Here is a 22,630-nt window from a genome sequence, read left to right on the forward strand (position 1 = left end):
CAAATACATAGTGCCTACCTCATAGGGTTTTGAAAATAATTAAATGAGAGCTATTGTAAAAACAACAATGAGCCTAGTACTAAGTACTTGACCAGGAATTTGTCCTTATGATAGAGACTTTCTATATAGATAGTATACTTGAAACTATGTCGGGGTCATTAAAATGTAGTATTTAGAGCAAAATATGATTTGAGTTGCTCTTGTGTCATTTATTTTCTAAGTTCTTTCTAAACCTTCATTCTCTTACCTATAAAATGAAGATAGTGGTTATACCTTTGTTGTATTGTAGCTGTAGGATTTAAATAAAGTAATTAGATAATGAATACCAAATTGATTACTATTTTTATTTTATGAGCTTGTACACCACTCTTCTGTCTCCACATTATTTGGTCAACTATACACCATCCCTTACTTTTTTCATTATATTATGTTTATACTTTTCCTTGATACCCTTTAACAAATGTGACTTGGAAAGTTTTAATGTAGTATGGGAATTTATGGTATACCAACCTGAATTTATATAGTCCAATTTTGAGATGCTACTTAGTATATTAAATTTTTTTTAAAGAGCACAAACACCTTTATCTTAACACCATTTAATTTATGAAATAAAGCATTATTCATACAGGCAAATTTTCCATGTGCATGTCTCTGATTGTATTGCCTTTTGATGAAGAGATGTTAATGTAGGTAAATAACAGAAAGCCAAATATTTTCTGGCACCTATGAACTTTTCTTTGAATTCTACTGCCTGTGAATACTTTTTCTACATTAACGCTAGTTCTGTTTTCAGATGTAATAGAAAATAAACACTTTACTTCATCTTGTTATAATAATATTAAGTCATTATTTCTTGGTTCTTGTAATTTTTAAAATCATCTAATTTTCAGTTAGCATATTTCATTGTACTGTTTAAAACCTTTGAAATTATGATGCATGATATAATCCAGGCTGTTTATGACCTCCATCATCTAGGTAGCAGTTTTGACCAGGTGTGTGTGAGTGAACAGCAAAAATGCCAACATTGAGAGAGCTTGTCAGTGGTCTGTAAGAAAATCCAAAAGTAATGGTACAATACTCTCAGCTAAAAATAAAATGATTATGGGCAATAAAATTGGAAAAGCTGTATATCACATGTGTTCAGCCACATTCTCAGAGCAAAAGATTAAGTCAGCTCTTAATAAAATTGATTGCAGCGAGGGGAGGGTGAGTTTTTTATATATACAAAAGAAGGCTAAGAATCAGTACCAGTGTTTTTCACTTATAATTTTTTGAAAGAAGTAGATAGCCAGGCATGGTGCCACATGCCTGTAATCCCAGCGGCTTGGGATGCTGAGGCAGGAGGATCACATACATGTTCAGAGCCAGCTTCTGCCGCATAGCAAGGACCTAAACAACTTAAGTCTCTGTTTCAAAATGAAAAGGGCTGGAGATGGGGCTCAGTGGTTAATTGCTCCTAGGTTCAATTCTTGGTACCAAAAATAAATAACTAAATAAATTTTAAAAATGTATAACTACCATACTCTTGATGCCACAAGATGGTACTGTTTTGTATATAGTGAACCTCAGCAGCTGATTTAACTGTGGTCTTTCGGTGAAGAAGATTAAAGGAATATCTCTAACTATTTTGCCTGTTTTCCTTTTTATGTATGCATAAAAGTGATACAAGTCTAAGAATCAGTCTTTCAATAAGTTTTAAGTAAAATCTGATAGACAAAACCAGCATGTGATAATGTGAATGATTTTCTTTTTGTTTCTTAGGGGAATGTATAATAATGTTTTAGATTTAAAAAAATAAAGACTATCTTGATATCCCTCCTTCAACGAGATCAGATTTGTTATACCATTTGAAAAATCTGGTGTCCAGAAGTGGACCCATTTCTTTTGATAGCATACAATCATTCATTCATTCATGATAATTTGTAAAACTTTTTGATCAGAGTGTATTAATTATTGAGATTTCATTAGCTAATTTTAGCAGGTTATTAGTAATTCTCTTTGACCCCTTATAAAACGTAGATTTATAGTCTATTTTAAAGTTTCAGATAAAATTTTATCTCGTCAATCTTATGGTTTTGTGGCATTTGGGTTCAATTTTATCCCTGTGAAATTTCATCTTATTGATTGTTAAATTCTGATTGTCATCCAAAAGCCAATTTTTTTTTCCAATTTTGAGAGCTGTATCCTTGTGGCATGCCCATTAAAATTTCTATTCAAGTTGGTGTGCTTTTTCTCAGAGTAGAAAATATGACCAATCCACTTATTTAAAATAGCACCTACTTCATTTACTCTTTTTTACCCACTAGACATAGATTTGTATTGCTCAAGAATTGTCTTATATTCAGCAGTTTAAATGTTACTGTTCTTAGTTGTTGTATATCTGTAATTCTGGTGGAAGAGAAAGATCCTAAAACCTTAGTTGGTATGTGCTGCTTTTGAAGTACTTTTAAGATATTCTGGTTTTCAGTTTTCTCTCTACTTTCTTGGACAGATTTAATAATGACTTACACTGAATTTTCCCATTCAGAACTTTTAATTGGTACTTAATTCATTGCCTTGAAACTAATAATGCATACTTATATCACTGTCATTGGCATTATACATAATCTGCATCTTTTGTAATTTTTTTCCTTCAGAAATCAATGTGGACTGAACATAAATCCCCTGATGGAAGGACTTACTACTACAATACTGAAACAAAACAGTCTACATGGGAAAAACCAGATGATCTTAAAACACCAGCTGAGGTAAAGTTTGAAGCATAGAATCAGGGACTGTTAAGTAGACTGGGACATGTGTTTTTTTAGAATTTTGCATTTGGCTATCCAAAGAGGAATACCATTTGTATAAGATGGTCTGTAAAGACACTCAAAAAAGAGGGTTTTTAATATAGTCACACAAATCAACAAGAAGAGCCAAAAAAAAAAAAAAATCCTTTTTATATACTAATTTTGCCTTTATTTAGAAAGGTGATTCAGACAATAAATTAGAATTGGGCGAAGGCTATTTCTTTATTTTCCCTTTATTTTTTTAGTCCATATTTAAAATTTTCTTCCTTTTCGTAGTAAAAGTGATTTTGAATGATTTCTACTGAGTTTTTTTGGGACAAGGGATTGAACTCAGGAGTACTCGACCACTGAGCCACATCCCCAGCACTATTTTTGTATTTTAATTAGAGACAGGGTCTCACTGCATTGCTTAGTGCCTCACCATTACTGAGGCTGGCTTTGAACTCGAACTCCAGCTGTCTCAGCCTCCCGTGCCTCTGGGATTACAGGTGTATACCACTGCACCTGGCTCTACAGTAGACTTCTTAAAATTTTCAGAGGGGTTGAGGTAATGGAGATGAAATTAAATTATCCACAAATACTTCATTTCCTTGGAGTGGTAAATTTTCTTTTTGCCAAAATTGCCCCTGAAATGTGTATTTCATTTTGTGTTGTAAATTTTATTATTTATAATATACAGATACAGCAGTAAGAGTCAAGATTGAAGGAATAAACTGAGTAACCATATTACATGTGGTTTAATTAGAAACTCTGGAGTGCTAATAAGCAAGAACCAGTCTGGCACTTGCAGTTGTACTTAAATTATTTTCCTTTGCTGTTGATATTCCTTTTCGGTTTCTTCTACTCCATTACAGAATTTTAAAAAAACTGAAATCTAAACATGACTAAATCACATTTTTCTTTTCCCCAAGTTGTGTGGTTTTCCTGCCTGGATTAGTTTTGAAAAGCCTTGCTTATTAAATAGTGATGGTAATTTTTACCCACGGTAGGATGTAAATATAAGAACACACAGAATTTGAAATTTGAGTATGCCAGGTTTTGAATCTTGTCCCAGCTCCTTAGTAGATAATAATGTCAGCTCCTTAGTAGATAATAATGTAAACAGGTTGTTTTCTTCTGAGTACTAGTCTATAAATTGGAATAATAGTGGCGTTTTGTAGCATATTGTGAAGATTAAGTAATACATTCAAATAATATCAGTTTTCAAGTATTCAATAATTGATAGCTTATTATTGTCATGTCACAAGTTTTAGAATTGCAGAGGTTGATTATATTTAATGAAAATGGTCATGGGAATGATCAGTGATGTTGAATGCATTATCTGAGTTATGTTTTCCCATTTTAGCAATTGTTATCTAAATGCCCCTGGAAGGAATACAAATCTGATTCTGGAAAACCTTACTATTATAATTCTCAAACAAAAGAATCCCGCTGGGCTAAACCTAAAGAACTTGAGGATCTTGAAGGTAAAACAGGAAAAAATAATATTTAATATAAAGTTGTTGCATATATATATATTCATATGTCGTTCATTTTAAAACAATCCTTACCGAAGACCCCACCCTTTTTTTTTTTAATAAAATGATTAGTACATATTAAATGGTATAACAGTTTTATGGGCTCTTATTTTCTTGTTGCTCTAGATGTCAGTTCTATAGATTTTAAATAGATTTTTATTTGATTTGATTCCACTGAAACTAGGATACCAGAATACCATTGTTGCTGGAGGTCTTATTACAAAATCAAACCTGCATGGTGAGCTGCTTTGATAATTCATTTTCTGTCATATTTAACAATTTTAGATTATGTCACTAATGTTCACTAACCATTATTGGATAAATCTGCAGTGAAATATCTCTAATTTCAAAAGAATTCCTTTCATTTAAGGGTTATATTATAAATGAGCTTGTAGCTTTTAAAGAAATATTTTGGGTTTTTTTTTTTTAAGTCATTATTCTTGAAAAATTTAACAAGGATCTCACATAACAAACTTTCTAAATCCACTGTGAATGTTGGTGCATACATGGAACACGTGATTTAACCATTTTGTAGTAGACAGTTGAGAAATTTTAATATCAATTTACATTTAATGCTGATGTTATTTTAACATATCATTGTAAAATAGCATTGATAATGTTTATTATGGAAGAATTAAGGTAAACTGAATATCACATTTCACTTATAGAACAATTTTTCAACATACTCAACTACTCAGAATGCCCCTGAATATCTAGGAATACTTTTTACCTAATATAAATCCCAAGAATTAAAATTACAGAGGTTATGAATAAGAATTTAGAATTTACTTACTTTACTCTTCTTTGTAATAGATTCTCGTGTTGTAAACGAGGCTAAAAGGTACAGATCATAGTAAAGTAGGTAGCAATGTGGAATGACATCTGAACAAAAAAAGAATAGAAAATTTTGTTAAAAGTACATCATCTTAAGTACATTAACTTTTTCCATGTGTCATATATGACAATTATGTATCAGAAAATGTTAATTGGTATTTCCAATGATAACCCTTATTACATTTTCTCAGATATCCTTAAACAGATTTTCAGAAACGGTTTCCTCAAAGGGCAATATGTGTTAAAAATGTTTTCAGAAACAATTACACATATATCATCTCTTACATGGTGCACCTCATTCCATAGTGATGGACTAAAAGATACCTTTGTTATTACCAAATTAAAAATTGACTTCAGCTGGACACAGTGTCACATGCCTGTAATCCCAGCAGTTTGGGAGGCTGAGGCAGAAGGACAATGAGTTCAAAGCCAGCTTCATCAAAAGTGAGGAGCTAAGCAAGCAACTCTGTGAGACCCTGTCTCTAAATAAAATACAAAACAGGACTGGGGATGTGTTTCAGTGGTCAAGTGCCCCTGAGTTCAATCTCTGGTTTAAAAAAAAAAATTCAACTAGAATGAAAAATAAAATTTTTAAAACTTAGTTTAATTTACCTATACTAATATTGCTTAATAATAATGTTGTAGATGGGTAGATTTCCATTTATGAAGTATCAAGCTCATTTGTCATATAACCCTACTACAGATAGTTGGTGTGCATAGCTAGGATATCTACTTGTCAATGCTAGTATAAAAAATATGCTGGAATTTCATAAGTTTGATTTCATTTTGGATTTAGTTATCTTTTGTAAAAAGTCAAACTAGTTTAATGATTGGGGGAATCTACTATTGTATTCCAGAATTATGAAAATTGTCAGGGATTTGTTGCAAGTCCAACAGCATTTGGGAAAATAGCAGCAGAGTGTAAGCTCTCCTAATAACTGCTCTTTTTAAAATTTGTTTTCATTATTGTTGTTCTGAAACTGGGACAAGCATTTGCGCTGTAAAAGTGATTTTTAAATTTTTATTTTTTCAGATGGTAAATTAAATCCTGTTTTATTACACTTTTCTCTTTTTTAACGTTTGTTTTCTGAGATGATATTTTAAAAATATGTAGTAGATAACTTTTCTTTTTTTCTTTTTAATAGCCATGATCAAAGCTGAAGAAAGCAGGTGAGCAATTTTGAAAATAAGTGTATTTACAAATTGGGTCTCTCCTATCATATCCTTATTTTAGTTCTCAGCTTGCTTTACAATATAAATGTTATTTATCATGTTAGGCCTGATGGTTTGATGTATTTGGAAGACTTTGTAGAAGGGAAGTTAGAAGTATATTTAGGAAGAGGGATATTTATTCAAGTTTATTCTTTGTTATACAGTGTTTTAACTTGAACTGCATCTTTCAGGAATTTGGAAGACTATTTTAGAGCCAGCACAGAGACATATACCTGTAATCTCAGTGAATCAGGAGACTGAGGCAGGGGAATTCAAAGCCAGTCTTGACAGTTTAGCAAAACCCTGTCTCCAAATTTTAATAAAGGGAGCAATAGAGCTGAGAATGTAACTCACCCCTGGATTCAATCTTCAGTATCACGAAAAGCAAAACAACAAAGAAGACTATTATAGCAAGGTCTAAAATGTGGTTTGAGTTCATTTGGAAGTGGATGACATATTGTACTTATTATTTCCTCCATTGCACAGTTTGCTTTTAATAAGTGAAATGAAGAAAATATAAAGTTCTTACAGAAATTTATAATGGAGGTCAGATTTTATGGTATACTAGAATCTAGTTAATTGGGCATTTTATAAAATAATATTAAGCATTTGGAAAATGCAACTCTTGCATGAATGCCTTTTATACATTATGAATTTTTAATCAATTAAAGTAATGCGATAGTTTCTAGGCATGGTGGCACATATTTGGAGTCCCAGCAGTACTGTGGAGTCTGAGGTAGGATCACGTAAGCCTACTAGGTCAAGGCTAGTTCAGATATATCTCAACAATAGTGAGATACTATTTCAGAATACAAGCTTTCAGAGACGAAATTAAGACTGTGTCATTCTGTGGTTTTAATCTAGTAGAATGCCTTACTATTGTATTACTGGTTTTTAGTGCCCTTCAGTCATTTCTCTTGTTCATTTGATGTTATAATAATTTAAAAACTGGCTTTATTTAGCTTTGTAATTACAGTAATAAAATGACCAGTTTTCTCTTTTTTTAATATGTAGCAAGCAAGAAGAGTGCACCACAACATCAACAGCCCCAGTTCCTACAACAGAAATTCCCACCACAATGAGCACCATGGCTGCTGCCGAAGCAGCAGCTGCTGTTGTTGCAGCAGCGGCTGCAGCTGCGGCAGCTGCTGCTGCAGCCAATGCCAATTCTTCCACTTCTACTACTAATACTGTGGGAACTGTTCCAGTTGTTCCTGAACCTGAAGTTACTTCCATTGTTGCTACTGTTGTAGATAATGAAAATACAGTAACTATATCCACTGAAGAACAAGCACAACTTACTAATACCTCTGCTATTCAAGATCTGAGTGTTGAAGTATCCAGTAATACTGGAGAGGAAACATCTAAGCAAGAAACTGTAACTGAGTAAGTGTAGTGATTTCTGAAATTCAATACCAGATTTAATATAAGAAATTACCACTTAAGTCCATGGCCATGTTTTAAGTAAAAATGTTAAGAATCATAAGGTATTAGTTGATAAATATTGAGACTGAATTTTGGGTGTGTCATGCCACCAAACTATTGTAAAACTAGTCCCTTGAAGTTTTAGGAAGTGAGCTAATAGGGTGAGATACAAATTCAAAGAATCCAAGCATTTGTATGTAGTATTTGAAATCAAAATCAATGCAGAATTCCTTGTTTAACATAATACTAGCATTTTAGTAAAGGGTATTAGAATGGTTGCCCCCCCTCCCCCCCATTGCCTTGTTCTCTTACTGTTCACAGCACTGTAAGGAAAATATTTGATGTTAAACAAAGAAATCAGCTATAGAAGCCCTGCCAAATAGATTAGTGCTAAAGTTGTTTTGTTTCTTATTTGGTGGTATTGGGTTTTTGGATTCCTACAAATACATGTTAATAATACAAATATTACAAAATCAAAAGGAGATCCTAGAATAGAGGAAAGGAACCAAGGGTGACTGGGAAGAGGTGGCAGAGGGAAGTGCAGGGTAGTGATCTCAGTCAAATTATATTATTACATTGTTTGCATGTAAAATTTAAAAACCTGAATAGTTTTATTGAAAAATACATAACAGATAAGATAAAGCAATTTACAAAGAAATTCAGTTGTCCAGGAAGCATATTAAAATGAACCTAGCCATAATAATAAGGAAACACTAAAATAATATTGTGACTATTTTCTACTATGTAGGCAAAAACCAAGCAGACAGAAAAGCTTACAGCAGGACAGAAAGCAAACTCTATTACCACTCTTGACTAGACTAAATTATTACAGCTTTTTAGTTATTAAAGCCAAACTGTTCTTGCGTGTGCTTGCATACCCTACGGTCTAGTGATATTTTATATGACTAAACTCTAACACAATAGTGAAGTTAAACTTCTAGGAGGTACATATGTATAAAAATTAGCCATCATTTTATGATGAAAACATGATTATGTATCTTAATATTTAAAATGTATTGCTATTACCTCTCTGCCTCTTATTCTAAGTGTTCTTTGATTCTTGTATATTAGTTCATCAAAATAAAAATAGCTTTATGTTTTTTTGATGTTTAGAAGATGAAAAAGAAATCTGCATTGTATATTTTTGGGAATAAAAAGTAAAATTAGCTTTTTGTTTATCTTTCTGCCCTCTTCTGTATATTTAAAATATATGCCAGATATTTCTGTCATTCCATATCAATGAAGATATATACTTAATCATGTCAAACAATGGTATATTATCATTTTATGATTTACTTATTATGTATAAATTTTAAGTGTTACACCTACTGATAGACATTTAGGCTTTTTGGATTATCATTTTTTGGATATTTTCACATTTAAACTTTATTCTTTTTGTCTTCATACTAAAGTCATTTCTTAGTATCTGTGAGGGATTGATTCCGGGACCTTCATGGATGCCAAAATCCAGATATTCAATTTCCTTATGTACATTAGTGTATTATTTTCATGTAACCTATGTACATGCTCCAATAAATTTTAAATCATCTTGTATTACTTACACGACTTAATACAATGTAATTGTAACTAATTATTATATTTTTGAGGGGCTAATGATAAGGAACAAATCTACACATGTTCAGTACAGACGCTTTTTTACTGTCCATAAATATATTCAATCCATGGTTGGTTGAATCTGTGGATGCAGAGGACTGAGTATTAATTACTTTTTTATAATATTAACAATTTCCTGCCTTTTTTCTTTCCAGAACCTCATTATAGTGCCTTGAGCATTATAATAAACCTGATTTTAATTATTGTTTAGTAGATCTTTTCTACCTGTTCTTTTTTCACTGGGCTTTTAACAGTCTGTTTTGACAGTTGAAAATACATAGATCTCCTAAAGTGAGACAGCTTAATTCAGAGACCATATTTGTATTTTTCTTTTTTTTATTTATTTTTTTTTCTTTAATTTTTATTGTTGGTTGTTCAAAACATTACATAGTTCTTGACAAATCATATTTCACACTTTGATTCAAGTGGGTTATGAACTCCCATTTTTACCCCGTATACAGATTGCAGCATCACATCGGTTACACATCCACTGTTTTACATATTGCTATACTAGTGTCTGTTGTATTCTGCTGCCTTTCCTATCCTCTACTATCCCCCATCCCCTCCTCTCCAATCTTCTCTCTCTACCCCATCTACTGTAATTCATTTCTCCCCCTTGTTTTTTTTTTTTTCCCCTTTCCCCTCACTTCCTCTTGTATGTACTTTTGTATAACCCTGAGGGTCTCCTTCCATTTCCATACAATTTCCCTTCTCTTTCCTTTTCCCTCCCACCTCTCACCCCTGTTTAATGTTAATCTTCTTCTCATGCTCTTCCTCCCAACTCTGTTCTTAGTTACTCTCCTTATATCAAAGAAGACATTTGGCATTTGTTTTTTAGGGATTGGCTAGCTTCACTTAGCATAATCTGCTCTAATGCCAACCATTTCCCTGAAAATTCTATGATTTTGTCATTTTTTAATGCAGAGTAATATTCCATTCGTCTATTGAAGGGCATCTAGGTAGGTTCCACAGTCTTGCTATTGTGAATTGTGCTGCTATGAACATCGATGTAGCAGTGTCCCTGTAGCATGCTCTTTTTAGGTCTTTAGGGAATAGACCGAGAAGGGGAATAGCTGAGTCAAATGGTGGTTCCATTCCCAGCTTTCCAAGAAATCTCCATACTGCTTTCCAAATTGGCTGCACCAATTTGCAGTCCCACAAGCAATGTACAAGTGTACCCTTTTCCCCACATCCTCGCCAGCACTTGTTGATGTTTGACTTCATATTGGCTGCCAATCTTACTGGAGTGAGATGTTATCTTAGGGTGGTTTTGATTTGCATTTCTCTGACTGCTAGAGATGGTGAGCATTTTTTCATGTACTTGTTGATTGATTGTATGTCCTCCTCTGAGAAGTGTCTGTTCAGCTCCTTGGCCCATTTGTTGATTGGGTTATTTGTTATCTTATTGTCTAATTTTTTGAGTTCTTTGTATACTCTGGATATGAGGGCTCTATCTGAAGTGTGAAGAGTAAAGATTTGTTCCCCGGATGTAGGCTCCCTATTTACCTCTCTTATTGTTTCTTTTGCTGAGAAAAAACTTTTTAGTTTAAGTAAGTCCCATTTGTTGATTCTTGTTGTTAACTCTTGTGCTATGGGTGTCCTATTGAGGAATTTGGAGCCCGACCCCACAGTATGTAGATCGTAGCCAACTTTTTCTTGTATCAGACGCCGTGTCTCTGATTTGATATCAAGCTCCTTGATCCATTTTGAGTTAACTTTTGTGCATGGCGAGAGAAAGGGATTCAGTTTCATTTTGTTGCATATGGATTTCCAGTTTTCCCAGCACCATTTGTTGAAGATGCTATCCTTCCTCCATTTCATGCTTTTAGCCCCTTTATCAAATATAAGATAGTTGTAGTTTTGTGGATTGGTTTCTGTGTCCTCTATTCTGTACCATTGGTCCACCCGCCTGTTTTGGTACCAGTACCATGCTGTTTTTGTTACTATTGCTCTGTAGTATAGTTTGAGGTCTGGTATCGCTATACTGCCTGATTCACACTTCCTGCTTAGCATTGTTTTTGCTATTCTGGGTCTTTTATTTTTCCATATGAATTTCATGATTGCTTTCTCTATTTCTACAAGAAATGCCATTGGGATTTTGATTGGCATTGCATTAAACCTATAGAGAACTTTTGGTAATATCGCCATTTTGATGATGTTAGTTCTGCCTATCCATGAACAGGGTATATTTTTCCATCTTCTAAGATCTTCTTCTATTTCTCTCTTTAGGGTTCTGTAGTTTTCATTGTATAAGTCTTTCACCTCTTTTGTTAGGTTGATTCCCAAGTATTTTATTTTTTTTTGAAGATATTGTGAATGGAGTGGTTGTCCTCATTTCCATTTCAGAGGATTTGTCGCTGATATACAGGAATGCCTTTGATTTATGCGTGTTGATTTTATATCCTGCCACTTTGCTGAATTCATTTATTAGCTCTAATAGTTTCTTTGTAGACCCTTTTGGGTCTGCTAGGTATAGAATCATGTCACCTGCAAATAGTGATAATTTAAGTTCTTCTTTTCCTATTTTTATGCCTTTAATTTCTTTCGTCTGTCTAATTGCTCTGGCCAGCGTTTCGAGAACTATGTTGAACAGAAGTGGTGAGAGAGGGCATCCCTGTCTGGTTCCAGATTTTAGAGGGAATGCCTTCAATTTTTCTCCATTCAGAATGATGCTAGCCTGAGGCTTAGCATAGATTGCTTTTACAATATTGAGGTATGTTCCTGTTATCCCTAGTTTTTCTAGAGTTTTGAACATAAAGGGATGCTGTACTTTGTCGAATGCTTTTTCCGCATCTATCGAGATGATCATATGGTTCTTATTTTTAAGTCTATTGATGTGGTGAATAACATTTATTGATTTCCGTATATTGAACCAGCCTTGCATCCCAGGGATGAATCCTACTTGGTCATGGTGCACAATTTTTTTGATGTTTTTGTATCCGATTCGCCAGAATTTTATTGAGGATTTTTGCATCTAGGTTCATTAGAGATATTGGTCTGTAGTTTTCTTTCTTTGAAGTGTCTTTGTCTGGTTTAGGAATCAGGGTGATGTTGGCCCGTAGAATGATTTTGGAAGTTCTCCCTCTTTTTCTATTTCCTGAAATAGCTTGAAAAGTATTGGTATTAGTTCCTTTTTAAAGGTTTTGTAAAACTCTGCTGTATACCCATCCGGTCCTGGGATTTTCTTAGTTGGTAGTCTTTTGATGGTTTCTTCTATTTCCTCAATTGATATTGGTCTGTTTAGGTTGTCTATATCCTCCTGACTCAATCTGGGCAGATCATATGACTTAAGAAATTTATCGATGCCTTCACTATCTTCTATTTTATTGGAGTATAAGGATTCAAAATAATTTCTGATTATCTTCTGTATTTCTGAAGTGTCTGTTGTGATATTGCCTTTTTCATCCTGTATGCTAGTAATTTGAGTTCTCTCTCTTCTTCTCTTCGTTAGCATGGCTAAGGGTCTGTCGATTTTGTTTATTTTTTCAAAGAACCAACTTTTAGTTTTATCAATTTTTTCAATTGTTTCTTTTGTTTCGATTTCATTAATTTCAGCTCTGATTTTAATTATTTCTTGCCTTCTACTTCTTTTGCTGCTGTTTTGCTCTTCTTTTTCTAGGATTTTGAGAAGAAGTATGAGATCATTTATTTGTTGGTTTTTTTCTTTTTTTAAGGAATGAACTCCAAGCAATGAATTTTCCTCTTAGAACTGCTTTCAATGTGTCCCATAGATTCCGATATGTTGTGTCTGTGTTTTCATTTATCTCTAATAATTTTTTAATTTCCTCCTTGATGTCTTCTATAACCCATTGATCATTCAGTAACCTATTGTTCATTCTCCAAGTGATGCATGATTTTTCCTTCCTTCTTTTATCGTTGATTTTCAGTTTTATTCCATTATGATCAGATAAGATGCATGGTATTCTCTCTACTCCTTTATATTGTCTAAGAGTTGCCCTGTGACATAATATATGATCTATTTTTGAGAAGGATCCATGTGTTGCTGAGAAAAAAGTGTAACTGCTTGATGTTGATTGGTATATTTTATATATGTCAATTAAGTCTAGGTTATTAATTATGTTATTGAGTTCTATAGCTTCCTTATTCAACTTTTGTTTGGAAGATCTGTCCAGTGGTGAGAGAGGTGTGTTGAAGTCTCCCATGATTATTGTATGGTGGTCTATTAGACTCTTGAACTTGAGAAGATTTTGTTTGATGAACATAGCTGCACCATTGTTTGGGGCATATATATTTATGATTGTTATGTCTTGATGGTGTATGGTTCCCTTGAGCAGTATGTAGTGTCCCTCTTTATCCCTTTTGATTAACTTTGGCTTGAAATCTATTTTATTTGCTATGAGTATGGACACTCCTGCTTGTTTCCAAAGTCCATATGAGTGTTATGATTTTTCCCAACCTTTCACCTTCAGCCTGTGTATGTCTTTTCCTATCAAATGCGTCTCCTGTAAGCAGCATGTTGTTGGGTCTTGTTTTGTGATCCATTCTACTAGCCTGTGTCTCTTAATTGGTGAGTTTAAGCCATTAACATTTAGGGTTATTATTGAGATATGGGTTGTTCTTCCAGCCATATTTGTTTATTTCTGTTACTAAACATGGTTTGTTTTCCTCTTTGATTATTTTTCCCCCCTTTACTGTCCTACCTCCCACTGTTGGTTTTCATTGTTATTTTCCATTTCCTCTTCCTGTAGTGTTTTGGCGAGGATGTTTTGAAGAGATGGTTTTCTAGGTGCAAATTCTTTTAACTTTTGTTTATCGTGGAAGGTTTTAATTTCATCTTCCATCCTGAAGCTTAATTTCGCTGGATACACAATTCTTGGTTGGAACCCATTTTCTTTCAATGTTTGAAATATGTTATTCCAGGATCTTCTAGCTTTCAGAGTCTGTGTTGAAAGATCAGCTGTTATCCTGATTGGCTTACCCCTAAATGTAATCTGCTTCCTTTCTCTTGTAGCTTTTAAAATTCTCTCCTTATTCTGTATGTTGGGCATCTTCATTATAATGTGTCTAGGTGTGGATCTCTTATGATTTTGCACATTCGGTATCCTGTAGGCTTCTAGGATTTGGGATTCTGTCTCATTCTTCAAGTTTGGGAAGTTTTCTCATATTATTTCATTGAATAGATTGCTCATTCCTTTGGTTTGGACCTCTGTCCCTCCTGTATCCCAATGACTCTTAAGTTTGGTCTCTTTATGTTATCCCATATTTCTTGGATGTTCTGCTCATGGTTTCTTAACAGTCTTGCTGAGCTGTCTATGTTCTTTTCAAGTTGAAATACTTTGTCTTCATTGTCTGATGTTCTATCTTTAAGTGTTCTACTCTGCTGGTAGTATTCTCAATTGAGTTTTTAAGTTGGTTTGTTGCTTCCTGCATTTCTAGGATTTCTGTTTGTTTGTTTTTTATAACCTCTATCTCCCTGTATAGTTGATCTTTTGCTTCTTGGATTTGTTTATGTAATTCATTTTTGAAGTGATCTTTCATTGTCTGATTTTGCTGTCTGATGTCTTCCTTGAGACTCCAGATCATCTGAAGCATGTATATCCTGAATTCTTTATCTGACATTCCATCTGCTGCAGATATTACCTCTTCTAACATTGAGTTGACCTGCATTGCTTGTGGTCCTTTCTTTCCTTGTCTCTTCATACTGTTCGCGTTTCTTTCTGCTTGGTGAAATTGTTGTGTTATTGAATTTTTCCCCTATATATTTATATTGCTCTTGTATAGTTGCAAAGTCTCCCTCGCAGGCGTGGGTGGCAGCTCTGCCCCTCCTCCAATTGGGGCAATGTGCCTACCACGCCGGCAGGCCGCTGGGCCTGTGCTGCTGGTCGGTAGCAGGTCCGCCTAACTTGCAGGTGTGGGTGGCGGCTCTGGCCCTCTGCGGCCACTGGGCCTGTTCTGTCGGTGGGCGCAGGTCCGCCTACCTTGCAGGCGCGGGGGGTGGGGCGGCTGCAGGTCCGCCTACCTTGCAGGCGCAGTTGGCGGCTCTGCCCCTCCGCACGCCGCTGGGCCTGTTCTGTCGGTGGTCACAGTTCCGCCTACCTTGCAGGCACGGGGGAAGGGGACGGCTCTGCCCCTCAGCGGGCCCCTGTGCCTGTTCTGCTGGTGGGTCGCAGGTCCGCCTACCTTGCAGTCGTGGTTGTCAGCTCTGCCCCTCCGCGGGCCACTGGGCCTGTTCTGTTGGTGGTCACAGTTCCGCCTACCTTGCAGGCGCGGGGGGAGGGGGCGGCTCTGCCCCTCAGCAGGCCATTGGGCCTGGTCTGCTGGTGCTCACAGTTCCGCCTACCTTGCAGGCGCGGGGGGAGGGGGATATTTGTATTTTTCTGTTGTTGTTAATATCCACTTTAGTGTCTCTTCCTCTAAGTATTTTACTTAAAGTTGTTTTTTTTTTTTTTCCCTGCATTCATTTATTTTCACATAGGACTAAATTGTAAGACTTACAGTTTTCATTTCAGAATGACCCCCATACAAGTACAGTTGATAATTCTTGATTTTCATTTCTTTTGTTTAAGATCAGTATTTAGTCAATTTTTTTCATAGAATATTAAAAGGTATATCTTTGGAGTTTCTGCATTATACAGTCTTTGTCACAGTGACTCAACTTATGACCACTCGTTTACAGGTTGTTTCCTAGTAAAACCCTATTTACCAAAATTAATAGTGGATTGGATTTGGCTAATGGATAGTTTGCCAGTATTGATTTAGATTCATCTGTTCTCGGCATAAAATTTATGCACACTTATCCAGATGTCATGTTATTAAGGCACTAATTATAAAACCATTGAATAAGTTAAATATGCCATTAAAAGGTATTAATCTATAGACTAGTGCACCTAGTGTTTTAGCACAATTAAATGTTTTAATTTGGTATTTGTACAGCATTGATAACTGAAGATTATTACAGAAAAACTATTACCTTTATTTCTCTGTCTTTAGATAAGTATGTTTCCAGGATACTTATAGGAGACTTTATTCAAAAATTATCAAATTTTCACTCATCTGTTAAATATTAAGCAGTTTGTCTAAGTGATGCATATGGTTTATTCAGTTATCAATATAACATTTTAATTTCATTTCAGTTTTACTCCCAAAAAAGAGGAGGAAGAGAGTCAACCAGCAAAAAAAACATATACTTGGAATACAAAAGAAGAAGCAAAGCAAGCATTTAAAGAATTATTGAAAGAAAAGGTATTTTTATTATAGATTTTTTATGTGACATGTAATAATTGCCTAAGTTTATGAAGTTTAATCACCTTGATGCCTTGATTGAAGATACTAGTCTCATGAAGTGTTGTAACTAAAAATAAACTAAATGTGGGGTTTTTTTTTTGTTTGTTTGTTTGTTTGCAGTACTGGGGATTGATCCTAGGGGTGCTTTACCACTGAGCAGTATTCCCAGGCTTTTAAAATTTCTTATTTTAAGACTGGGTTTCACCAAGTTGCTAAGGCTGGCCTCAAAATTTCAATTCTCCTGCCTCAGCCTATTGAGTCTCTAGGTTTACAAGCATGCACCACTGTGCCCAGCTACCGCAATATTTAATATCAGATTTATTTGTAATCATTGTTTAATTTTTTTTATCACCAGTAGAAATTGTACCTTGTTTAAATTTCAGTTAAAGTTTTCTTGTAAGTCAATACGTGATTAGATGTATTTCACAAATTTTCCTTCAGTAAGAAACTTTTGAATTTAAAGGTAGTACTTGACATTTATAATGAATATTAGGCTTGGTTCCTTGACTTTTCTATACTTATGAGAAATTTTAATTTTTCACTGTTTTCAGCGGGTACCATCCAATGCTTCATGGGAGCAAGCTATGAAAATGATCATTAATGATCCTCGATATAGGTAATACTTCAATTTTTCATTTACTTTTCACTTTGAGCAATGTGGGACTACCACATTTAAGATTAAAATTGGGTAGAATTGCCTAGGGCCTTGCTAAGTTGTTGAGGTGGGCTTTGAAAAATGGTACAACTTTTTAAACAAAAAAAAACCCTTTATGTATGTGATTTTGGATCCATTCTTGAATCAAAAATCCAAAATTTGTCATAAAATTTGAGCACCCTGCTACAAATTAAATTAGAGTTATTTCAAAACTAGAAATTACTTTCTAGGATTATTTCTTCTCTTTGATAAATTATGAACTTTTTAAATTTATGCATGAACACATTGTAGTTTTACCAAAGCATTAATTTGATTCTCCTGCTTTTATTTACTCTTATATGGTATTTTTCTATTATATAGTGCTTTAGCAAAGTTGAGTGAGAAAAAGCAGGCCTTTAATGCCTATAAAGTCCAGACAGAGAAAGAGGAAAAAGAAGAAGCAAGATCAAAATACAAAGAGGCTAAGGAATCCTTCCAGCGTTTTCTTGAAAATCATGAGAAAATGACTTCCACAACCAGATACAAGTAAGATTCTTAATGATGTATGGAATGTGTTTACTGCAATGTTTGTTTTATATTTTGCTCAGTGCAGTAACTGATAATGTAGATGCTGTTCAGTAAAGCTAGATGACTGAATGTGGCAGTTGTATAAGGTACAAGATATATCAGTTTTGTGGATCTTAACTTGTAGCCTTAATTATCATTTAGGAATGGAAGAAAAGGGAAAGAATGACTGGGTTCAAGCTTTATCACATTTTACTTACTAGTCAAGTTTTATTACATTTTACTCATAAAAAATGGAAATTTTTTATATTTGTGGATTAGAAATACACAATTTTATGTTTCTTTATTATTTAATATTGCGGGTAGTTCAGTATTAAAATTTCTGCAATAAGGGCTGGGGTTGTAGTTCAGTGGTAGAGCACTTGCCAGCACGTGTGAGGCGCTGGGTTCCATCCTCAGCACCACATAAAAATAAATAAAGGTATTGTATCTAACTACAACTAAAAAAAGTATTTAAAAAAAATTCTGCAATAAATTTCTAAGCTTATTTTCCCTATATGTTTCTTTGTTTTTCTCAGTATTCCAGAAAAATCTGAGTGAACATCTGTAATTTCTTTTAAGTTGGTACATTTTCTGTGTTAACCAAATTTCTAATAACTTTTTATGAGCACCCTAAGTGATACAGGACAGTGTACAGTACAGTACATTGCCCAAAAGGTATTATCTATCCACTTAATTATCAAAAAAGTTGCATACAGTTATGAAATTAGATTGAAAAGCATTCATTTTAGTGGGTTTAAATTTAGATTAATATGAAAATGATTCAAAATTTTCACAGTATGATGAAAAATATCATTTTTTTAATGAATAGAAAGGCAGAACAAATGTTTGGAGAGATGGAAGTCTGGAATGCAATATCAGAACGTGATCGTCTTGAAATCTATGAAGATGTTTTGTTCTTTCTGTCGAAAAAAGAAAAGGTATTATTTATTCTTTATTTAATGTATTTGTAGAAAAAAGTTTCTTCACTCAGATTATGTCATTTTATATATCCATTCTGTCAAGTAGTTTGTTCACTTTATATAGTGTGTCAGATCTAGTTATTAAAAGTTAAATTTAATTGTAGAATTGATTGCTCCCATAAAAATAAGCATCTTTATCTTCCTTTCTCTGACATTATAAGTGCTGATGAAATTCCAGTAGGTATTGATTGCTTGCCATTAATTGCCTGCCTTATTGAAAAATAACTTTTTTTTTTTAGCCTTGTCACATTCAGAATTACTCAGTTTTCTTGCTTATAATTCACTTATGGTTGTTGAAAGAATGACAATTATTTGCTGTTGTTTTTATTAAACGGAACTTTTTATTAAACGGAACTTGGAAGATAGTGTTTTAAAACACTTGCTTTATACATTTCTTTTTCATTGTTTAATATTGGGGTAATTCAGTATTAAATTAATTAGTATTAAATTAACTCAGTATTAAATTAATTAATTTTGTATAATCAAGTTTTAAAGAAACATACGTAAAAGCCAGTATTATTACAACTTTGAACATATCTGAAGGTCAGTGAAGACCTTAGCATTATACCACTATGTGACTCATCCACAGTAACGTTAGTTATAGATTGTGTCTCTAATGTATAGTGGTAGGAAGAAAGTTTATGGAGTGTTGATTAAAAAATAAAAACATGGCTCCCAAATTCTGGTTTTGAAGAGAAGTGAAAAAATTGCAGATAAGTACAAGCCGGGAAAATATACAAGAACACTGGCCAAAAGTAGTATCATTATTTAAAACAAATTCATAATGTTTGAAATTGATTCATCAGAATAAAAAGAAATCTTCATTAATTGCAATCACTTTAAACTTCAGTAAGTTTATTCTTACTTTTGTTGTAGGAACAAGCAAAGCAGTTGCGAAAAAGAAATTGGGAAGCATTAAAAAACATACTTGACAACATGGCTAATGTAACATACTCTACAACTTGGTCTGAAGCACAGCAGTATCTAATGGATAATCCAACTTTCGCAGAAGATGAGGAGTTACAGAGTAAGAATAATGAGTAATGAGAAAATTGTTTTTAAACAATGTCCTGCGTCAACAAAAAATGATTCTCACTTTTTACATGAGATCACTTAGTTTTAAAGAATTGTTTGTTACTGAAAAAAGTGTTTTATTTATATTCAAGTGTGATATTTCTTTACATTTAAGTTTGTGATTTAAGATAAAATTTTTTTTTCATAATCTAAGTTACCTTTAACAGAAGACTTCTTGAAATATGCAAATCATGCATCAAACTTGAAATTGTACTTAGTTTTTTATGTGTAATTTGGCATTTGAATGCAAATTGCCCCATTTTACTTATACTGTCTTGTTGATATAATAACTTTTTTGTGCATGTAGTCCTGGGGATGGAACCCAAGGCCTCACCCATGGGTAGTAACTTGAGTGTTTCACAAAAATCAAAAAAAATTTTCACAATTGGTTTCATCAAGTACCTTTTCTGGATTACTGAGTTGCTTTTAAATTACAGTTTATTGTTCCGTCCGCCTGAGAATCATACTTCACTGATTTTTTTTTTCTTTTTTTTTTTTTTGATAGGGCCTAGAGTTTTGTATAATCACACATTGTATAATATTTAGTTAACAGTGGTGGTCCCAAAGAATTAACTTGCATAGTGATGTTGTAGTCTTCTTTAATTTGTGTAGGTATACTCTGTGGTGTTCGCACAGTGATAAAATCAACTTGTGACCTATTTCCTATAACGTACCCTGTTGATAAAGTGACACCGCTCCTAGAAAAGCTTCTGGGGTACTTTTGGTATTTCTGGCATGTGTTTCATAATTATTTTATTTTTATTAAATTTTGTCATTAGGTGTCCTATTTCATCTTCATTGTTTATTATAGAGTTCTTTTTGAAATTCTCTTTGAAACTTTTCATTACAATGATAAATCATATTTGATTGTAAAAAGTTATTTTCAATGTGAACTTTAAATTTGTAGGGTGTTAAATAGTTAAACTGCTTTTCTTATAATTTGCAATTTTTATTTTTATCTGAAAAACACTTTAGACATGGACAAAGAAGATGCATTAATTTGCTTTGAAGAGCATATTCGAGCTCTAGAAAAGGAAGAAGAAGAAGAAAAACAGAAGAGTTTGCTAAGAGAAAGAAGACGACAACGTAAAAATAGGGAATCTTTTCAGGTAGTGGAAAAATTTCTTCTCTAACTTAGTTTTATAATATGGTTACTGGGCTAGAACATTGATACAAACAATGTATCAATGTTTGAGACACCTGTTCCCAGATCATTGGCTTAGTCTTTGTGGTGAATTCTACACACTTAATTCTTTAACTTCAACAATTAGATAGCTGCATTAATAGCCATTTTAGGCAAGGGAATGTGGAAGGCTGTTATGTAAGGTGAGTGTTGATAGCTAAGATTTGTATTTGGGGAAAATTCAACATTTACTGAATAGTGAAGCTAGACTTAGAATACCCAGCTTTGATTACAGGCTCTTTTATTAATCACTATATTGGAATAAGTGCTTAGTAATAATGGTTTAAGTAAGATAGTTTCTTGCAATAATAATCTGATTAGGGCAAGGCATGTGGTCGAGTGCAAGTGCAGGGAATAGGCAGTGATACTCAACACTTAGTGCATCATAGAATCACCTAGAGGGCTTTCAGAAAAGTTTTCCCCACTGACAATCTACAGTGTTATTGCCAATAGCATGAATTTTAGTCCTATGGAATAAGGACTAAATAATAAATAATCATAAATAATACAAAGTTATTATGCTGATAATTTCTTTTATCTTGGTGGTTTTCTAGAGGATCTTTTGGGAGACTCTTAAAACCACAGATTATTGAGCCTTACCCCAGGAATTTGATTCAGTATGTCTGTAAGGGAGTCTGAAATATTGCATTTTGAAATTCCAGTGCCCTGTCACAGTAGCCCTGACTAAAATGTGTCCTTATAATCACATTGTAGCTTGGAAAAAAATTGAAATGGTAGATCTTTATAAAGCCAGAGGTATGGAAGCGTTAATTGATTTCATTCATATTCAGTTCTTGAGAATTTACTAACATGGTCACAGATCACTATTGAAGAGGCTAGAAAACCTTGTTTTTAGATAAGCAGCTGTGTGACCGGAAAGAAAAGGAGAACAAATGTGTGTGTGTGTGTGTGTGTGTGTGTGTGTGTGTGTTGCTCGGAATTAGAACCCAGGCCCTTGTGCATGCAAGGCAAGCCCTCTACCAACTGAGCTATATCCCCATTCTGAGAAGAGATTTTTAAGAGGACTGTTACACTACAACTATTGCCCTTTAGTGTCCGCTATGAAGATTTAAAGTATGTAGTGATTTTTAAAATAAGGAGATATGAAAATTAAATGGAAATCTTGGTCACAGAAAATGTGAGAATATAATACAGACTATCATACTGGGGCTGGAGACTATGAGGAAGAAATTCTCATGCAAAGGCTCAATGGATCTTTTAAGTCTAAAATGTGACTTGAAATCGGATTGATGTATATTTGGCTTGGTTTGTGATTACTCTTAGTATAACTGTTAAAGGATATATTGATAAAGATCCTTGAGATTATCAGCCCAGTAATTTATATGCTATTCTAACCTTCTAAAGTGTATTTAGAACTTCAGGAAAATGAATCAAAAGAGAAAATTAACATTTACAACAAAAGAACATAAATGAAAAGAAAGTTTTCAGTAATGTTTTTGATGATAACTTTTTTTTTAATTGAATACTCATTGGCCAATCAGGTAATAATAAATGTTTACCACATCTATGACCAACTAAGGCAGGTTTTGTGGGGA

The 22,630-nt window shown here is 33.7% G+C and overlaps 1 protein-coding gene across 8 annotated transcripts in view; it reads left to right on the plus strand.

The window, feature by feature from the left end:
* The window catches only part of Prpf40a (pre-mRNA processing factor 40 homolog A), a 64,262-nt gene that overhangs the window by 31,050 nt on the left and 10,582 nt on the right, over positions 1-22,630 (plus strand). For 4 of the 8 annotated variants that reach the window (XM_027937925.3, XM_027937932.2, XM_027937926.2 and 1 more), the window contains 11 exons: positions 2,637-2,747; positions 4,135-4,255; positions 4,491-4,544; positions 6,286-6,310; positions 7,367-7,738; positions 16,486-16,594; positions 17,188-17,252; positions 17,652-17,816; positions 18,667-18,775; positions 19,694-19,844; positions 20,867-21,000. In XM_027937925.3, coding sequence (XP_027793726.1) covers positions 2,637-2,747; positions 4,135-4,255; positions 4,491-4,544; positions 6,286-6,310; positions 7,367-7,738; positions 16,486-16,594; positions 17,188-17,252; positions 17,652-17,816; positions 18,667-18,775; positions 19,694-19,844; positions 20,867-21,000 — 1,416 coding nt within the window. The remainder of the gene's footprint in view (positions 1-2,636; positions 2,748-4,134; positions 4,256-4,490; positions 4,545-6,285; positions 6,311-7,366; positions 7,739-16,485; positions 16,595-17,187; positions 17,253-17,651; positions 17,817-18,666; positions 18,776-19,693; positions 19,845-20,866; positions 21,001-22,630) is intronic. The other 4 variants (XM_027937928.2, XM_027937929.2, XM_027937933.2 and 1 more) reach the window with 1 other exon arrangement.

Source organism: Marmota flaviventris, chromosome 11 (genome assembly GCF_047511675.1).
Source record: "Marmota flaviventris isolate mMarFla1 chromosome 11, mMarFla1.hap1, whole genome shotgun sequence".
NCBI classification, from domain to species: Eukaryota; Metazoa; Chordata; class Mammalia; order Rodentia; family Sciuridae; genus Marmota; species Marmota flaviventris.